Source organism: Formica exsecta, unplaced genomic scaffold (assembly GCF_003651465.1).
Source record: "Formica exsecta isolate Colony F162 unplaced genomic scaffold, ASM365146v1 scaffold172, whole genome shotgun sequence".
In the NCBI taxonomy this organism is placed as follows: domain Eukaryota; kingdom Metazoa; phylum Arthropoda; class Insecta; order Hymenoptera; family Formicidae; genus Formica; species Formica exsecta.
In genome coordinates this window covers 77,738-84,990 of record NW_021849037.1, presented here as the reverse complement: position 1 = coordinate 84,990, position 7,253 = coordinate 77,738, and the positions used below count along the sequence as shown (strand labels likewise).

Genomic DNA, 7,253 nt, shown 5'->3' with positions numbered 1-7,253 from the left:
GGGGGATTCAGGACACAAAAATAAGAGAAAAAGTTCATATAAACATATGTCCGATATGACCGTGTTTTCAAGTTATAGCTTGTTTTATTTTTCAACAGAATTAAGATAATTACGGTTACAGGAAGTGCTCAAAATGATTACCTCTAACTTGAATACAGGCTTCAACACGTCTCATCATAGATTGTCTGACTTTTTCAAAAATTCCGGGTATTGCTTGAATTTCCCGGCAACCATCTTCAACACGTTGACGAAGTATCTCGACGTTGTCAATGAGTGTTTTGTAAACAATGGATTTTAGATGCCCTCACTTACAACACATATGTCAGAGATTTTAAGGGCGTATTCTAGGAGTCAAAATAAGAAAAAAAGTTCCTATAAACACGGGTCCAAAAATGCTTTTCCTCCGAGTTATAGTCCCCTAAAGTTGAGGGAAAAAATCGAAAATTTATTGTAGCTCTCGGAGAATTTTTCACAGATCGTTGAAATTTTGCACAGCGTAATAATTAATAGTGATCTTCATTTTTATGTGGTTTTTTGACAATCTGGTCCGATTTTGAGGGGGAGATATGGGGAGGGTACTAATTTTCAAATGGCCTTTTTTTTAATTTTTCGTCGTATTGAAAATGAATGAAACCATTCGAGCCCTAAAATTTTTTTTCAGACCAGACAATAAATTTTCGATTTTTTCCCTCAACTTTAGGGGGTTATAACTCGGAGGGAAAGCATTTTTGGACCCTTGTTTATAGGAACTTTTTTTCTTGTTTTGACCCCTAGAATATGCCCTTAAAATCTCTGACATAGTTTTAGAAACACGCCTATATGTATATATAACAACTCTGATATAATTTCTCAAAGAGAGTTGGAGGGATATATATATTGCAATTGATCGAAAGTGACTCCATAAACATGTGCTTACACTTGTGTAGATAAGCTTTTTCGTTGTGGGTATAATAAGAAAAGTTGGTTGTAAGGTTGGAGGGACGCACAGAAAATTCTGATTCAAAGTGTAGAAAGCGCGAGGTTATCGGCGACGGGCTGCAAACTCTATGTCGCCAAGTGTGTGTAACTTTGAAACTTAACAAGGCCGATACACTCGACGCGCTTTCTCCGCGAATGAATAGCGCGTACAGCCGGTGCATCTCTGCAAATCAACTGCATTGTTCCTCACTAGTTATGACACTTGATCCTTAACAGCTCCATTCCTAGAAAGAAGAAATTTGTTATAAAAGTAATGAAAAATATATGAAATAAAAACACAAATAGTAATTTAAAAATAGAACAGAGATATAAAATTAAGGCAAAAAATTAATAAAATTTAAAAAAATAATTAGAAAGAGTTAATAAATTATAAAACGAAAGTGTTATTTTTTTTTTATCAATTTGATACATATTTCGTACAACGGTTACATACGAGCTCTTTATTGCCATCACAGGTGTTTGCCACGCACTCGGTATATTCATTCATCCTCTTTACGCTTTCTACGCCTCATTGGTCGCGTGGGAAGCAAATGACCCGGTCGACTGCTAATTACGTTTGATATATCACTTGACGTTTGTCAGTACGTTATCAGTTTTTCATATAATTCATTTATGATTTTATATATATATATATATATTTTTTTTAAATAATATCTTTGTTCTTTCATATTTTTTTTTTCATTTAATATTTATCAATTTTTTCTAATTTACGTTATATCCACAAAAAATTATCATGACAGACCAACGTCAACAGACGATGTTTGTATCAAATTCGACACGCAAGCATTTTTGTTATGCGATAATATTAGCTTATTGACGAAGAATGCCATGCCGGCGATATCGTTGGCCAAAACAAATTGCACAAGCTTGCAACAGCAACTTTGTGCAGCGAAAGGAATGCATATCTATCTATTTGCGATTACGTCATCCTAATACGGCTAGGAATGCCATAAAATCTAATTTCCATAATGATTTGTGAGTCTATCTTTTTCTCTCTTTATTCTTAATATCCGGAAACGTAAGCCTTATGAATTACACGATATTAATATGGAAACGTGATTAGCAAGTGCCATCGAATCCTATTTCATTTTCATTATTCTATCATTGTTACTATTCTTATAATGAGAGTTACATACACACATATACTACATTTTCTGAATTTAATTAATTTAATTTTTACTGTATTTTGTGTTTATTTATAATTTTATCACTGTTAAGATTTAATAAGTTGTACATATATAATATCAACACACACAAACATTTGGAAATTGTGAGATATGATTTCTATATCAACCACTATACGCTATGTAAAGGGGTTAATAACTCGTCGAGAAATTCTTGCACCAGCAGCGGCTCGAGAAATCGATGTAATGAGTCAGTGGGTGAGTCGATTAGACTAAGAGCGTCACGTATTACCTACATCGATGTGTGCTTGCGAGAGAGAAAGAGAGAGAGAGAGAGATACACATAAATAAAGAGATAGATAGATAGAGAGAGAGAGAGAGAGAGAAGAAAAAGAAGAAGAGATGGAAAAAAGAACAGAGTCCGCATCTCTCGCCACGTGCGTCGCATATGTGTCGACGCCTGCAGAAAAGCGGCGAGAAGTGCAGCCTCAAGGCCGCCGAACTGCGTTTGCAGAGTTCAACAGATTCACAATTGCTTGCGTTAGGCCGTTTCTTTGTCATATAATTCGCTTACGCTTCGAATCTTTTGATCTTTGTGAAACAAATAGTAATCTTTTAATGAATTTAATTTGTGAGTGGGTGTAATATTTATTAAATTAAATGCATCAATTTTATTATTTATTTTTATCTATTTAATTCTCTGAATGAATGTGTCTAATTTTTTATATTAGTATCCTTTTTTAAAGAAACAAATGGAAAAAATTCTCACAAACTTCTCCCAAATAATATTTCAAAAATAATATATTATAGATAATAATAGAGATATAATTTTCAATATATTCATTAATATATGACATTTCCTCGCACTACGTTTCTGTTTGCATTTGTTTGCATATGTTTGCGATTGCACCAAAAGTGGTCGCTTATAATGACTGACATCCCGCGAACTTCCAATCTCTTCTCTCTGTCTTTCTCTCTAACGCGAGACACACCGGAAATCGTGAACGCGAAGAAGAGGCAATAATCCCAAAACACACTATTCATTCCTTCGGACAAACGGCCGGAATGTCGAGGAGAAACCGCTCATCGTTTGAGAGAGAGAGAGAGAGAGAGAGAGAAGGGGAAGAGGGGGAGGTGAGGTGAGAGGAGTGGCACAACGAGAAGGGGAGGAGAAGGAGGCGCTGGAGAGAAGCAGCGAAGTTTCGCTTTAGGAGCGTAGAACTTAACTCAGTTAACTTTGCTGCCGAACCAAACTTTCCGCCAACTTTAAGTAGTCGCCTCTCCTTCCCTCATCCCTTCCCGTGGCCGTTCACTCGGAGGTGGAAGGTACGGCGAGCGGAGAGAGCAACAACCCCTCCACAATCCCTTTACCTCCCTCTCAAGAGGACGAGAATGGCCGAACTACCGACACCGATACTCGCCGTCATAATTGGACGACTTCCTTATCCCCCGCTTGTTTTTCTTTCTCTTCCCTCTCTCCTTTTCCTTCTATCAGAATCTTTTTCTCGTGCGGAACACTATTCAAAAAGGGAAATAATACAGGATATGACAGCGTTTGAGTGTTCATGTTTTTTTTTTTTACGAATTTCGATATCTCTCAATATTATATTTTTATTAATATTGTTTTATTATTTATAAGGAATTTTGTGTGTTATTATCCAGTCTTTCATATTTTATTATTAGTATTATTATTTAGAGAAAAGAGAAGACCTATTTCTGAATACAAGGCAATTTTGAATAGCAATGTTTTCCATATCAGTAACTTTGATCAAAGAATTGCCTTGAACTTGTCAGATAAAAGCATAATATGAGTATAATACACAGCAGCGTTCGTTTTGATACAATAACCAGCTTCTTCTGATAATGATCCGAGAAGGTATGCAGGCTTTCGTTGAAAAAACAAAAAAACAAAAAAAATCGCGTTGTAGATTAATAAATTTTAAAAGCTTTAAAAAGCATCTTGATGAATTATCGTCAGATATCTTTAAATCCATTACGTTTCAATCGTGTAAAAAAAAGCTTGCTTCAATTATTGAAAAGCAAAGTTGTTTGAATTTTACGTGTCACCAACAAAAATCCAGTCACTTCTCGTTCTCTTTCTCTTTTTTCTCTTTCTCCCTTCCTCCCTCCCTCCCCGAAAGCGGCAAGTTTTGAAACAAACTTTACTTTATCGTGGCTCGATTGTAGAGGATGGGGGGCACCCGGCAGGACCGAGCTTTTCCCTTCCACATCCCTACCCCATCCATGGGTTCTCCGCCAAGTAAAGTTGCTCCCAGGTTAGACAATAATTGGATAACTTCGCCCTCATAGCGCGCCCCATCCCATTCGTAATCCCCCCCATAAACTGCAACATTGTTACGTCAATATTACCTCATCTATTCGATACTACATTTGAATCATGGCATGCGAATATTTGTCCAATAGAAACATCGCGTTTGAAACTATCTCATTGCCACAAGATAGTTCAATCAGAGTGGTTATACAAGTACTTCACTTATACATATATAGGGTGTTCCAGATCAGATCAATGAAAGTTCATAGTCTTGTAGGAAATTGAATTTGGAACAAAAAAGTCCCTATAAACATAGGTCCGGAAACGCTTCGTTAAAAAGTTATAGCTAATAAACTTCGAAAATCACATTTTTTGACGTTTTTTAAAAATAACTTCAAAACCCTTCATTCATTTGAAAAAGGGAACGAAATAAATCTGATGGGTATTTAAATAACAAACTAAATTACGCCAATTTCATTTAATTCTGACAAGGCGTTGAAAAGAAAATAAGCTCAAAACAATGAAAAAAGCAGAAACTTGAAAAAACTACCTTTCGATGGTCTTTGTGTAAACACTACATTCGTAGTGCAAACATTGCAAATGCAAACATAAAAATATTCTTATTAAATTTTGATAACTAATTACTTATAGAGTGTTTGTTATTTGTAACTTTTTAACGAAGGTGATCTATGTTTATAGGAACTTTTTTGTTCCAAATTCAGTTTCCTATAAGAAGAACCATGAAATATCATTGACTGACTTGACCTGGATATTAGAGAAAAGGAAGAATATATTTATTATGTACTTGGCGTCGCGACGCTACCGCATCGCTTGATATGCGTGCAACATTTTCGCGAATAGATATGATACAGGTGTAATCGTTTTCCAATAGCTGTCCATCTATGCATTTCCGAATGACTGTGCATCTCTCTCATTAATATTTTGACTTCTTTCAATATTTGATACGTGCAAAAGATCAAAAATGAGAATAAAAAGTAGATGGTTTATAACAACAAATTAACTAATAAAGATACGATTTTAGAGTTTTAACAACGGTCTTTCGATGTACGAATATTGACACACATTGTACATTCAATCATAAAATGTTGCGAAAGTAAAATACACAGATAATAATAATTGGCATACACTTTTATAGACACATTCCCTTGCATTTTTCTGACGTGGGAGTTTTCCAGCAAGAAGCACACATAAACATAATATCATATGATTAGCTGTCAAATATAAAAATTTTAGGGTCTTTAAAAATTCTCTATTTAATAGCCAATTGCGTGACATCTACTTGTGTCTTCTTGCTGGAAAGATCCCATATTTAATGCGGTGAAGAGAAACCGCGAGGAATAAAGGATGTATAGGAAGTGCAACACTATCGCGAACACGGACATTAATAATGACTGGTTTTCAATCGGCTTCGTCGCTGCCGCCGCCGCCGCCGAAAACGGGTTGGAAACGAGTCCGCGCGTGGTCGCGAGAGAGAAAGAGGGTGCTCTTGCTATTAACGCTGCCGAAAACATCAGCCCCAGCGCCCTCGAGCGCCGCTGTGGCGTGCCGTTCCGTTCCGTTCCGTTCCATGTCGTTTCGTGCCGCATCTGTGCGAGAACGCCTTCCTCTCTCTGGGTTGCTGTTCGCAATTCGGTTCCCGGCTCCCTTTTCCGTTTCGATTCTCATTTTTTTCCCCGACGATCATTCTCGCAACGTAAACCTCGTCCCCTTTGTCGCCGTGCTCGAGGTCCGGAGGCAATCTGAAATTCGGTGTCGGCCAGCCAGCCAGCTAGCCAACGCGCTATCGTATTGCGCAGGTTAAGCCGGCGCATTTCAAGGTAACCTAAAAAGTCGCGAAGCGAAGCGGCGATGGCAAACGACTTGAGCACGCCGTTTGACCGAGCGCCGATGCCTTCTTTGTGGCCTCGTGTCGTTTAGACCATCTCTCACAATTTTTATTTTTATTTTTGTTATCAAAAATTTAATTTTTTCGTCTCGAATGGTATATATGATAGACTACTGTAGAATATAATATATTCTTTCTAAATGTGTGGATTACCATCATTATGTGAAATAATGTGTATGTAATGTTATGTGACAGAGATTTATGTCTTGTAGAGACATATAATTGATTGATGATAACGAAATGAGCTTGATAAATTATGCATTGCAATATTATAATATAACAGAAGAAATAAATCAAAAAGTGCAACACAACTCAACTCTATATTATAAATATAATATAAATATATGTGTATATATATGTATATATATATATCATAAAACTTGTTTTTTGTTTTATATAAATTTCAGGAGACGGTGTTTATTGAGCCGTGATGCATTGGAGATTTGGCAGTTCTTGCTCGAAGACCGACCAGAAGTCAGTGTTGCAAAAGCAGTTTGTGTGACAAAGCCGAAAAAACAAAGGGAGTGCTGAAACATTGTACTAGTTGGACTAGAAGAGGCATCTCCGCTGCGAGTGTCTTGTTGATAGATAGATTCTGTCATATTCTATCATTGTTGGAGGGAGAGTGGCAGGGGAAGGGCAGCGGTCGTAATTTTTCTTTCTAGTGACACTGAGAGCGCACAGTGAAAATAATAAAAATAGGGGGGGCGGTCTGCTGACCGATGGACAAACGGAAGATGATGCCCAAACGCCCTCGTATGGAGAACTTGAGGGGTCCGATCGCCAACGGACCGATTCAGACACGACCATTGGTTGCACTTCTCGATGGTCGCGATTGCTCCATTGAGATGCCCATTCTCAAGGATGTCGCGACTGTTGCCTTTTGTGATGCGCAGTCTACTTCAGAAATACATGAGAAGGTAATCAGAAACATATATTAGAATTTTGTTAAAATTAAACATATATATATATA

The 7,253-nt window shown here is 37.0% G+C and overlaps 1 protein-coding gene across 2 annotated transcripts in view; it reads left to right on the top strand.

Moving 5' to 3' along the window:
* Positions 1–7,253, top strand: part of LOC115233358 (C-terminal-binding protein) — a 59,326-nt gene that overhangs the window by 38,949 nt on the left and 13,124 nt on the right. For both annotated transcript variants that reach the window (XM_029803723.1, XM_029803724.1), the window contains exon 2: positions 6,688–7,200. In XM_029803723.1, coding sequence (XP_029659583.1) covers positions 7,003–7,200 — 198 coding nt within the window. In that variant the 5' untranslated portion in view covers positions 6,688–7,002. The remainder of the gene's footprint in view (positions 1–6,687; positions 7,201–7,253) is intronic.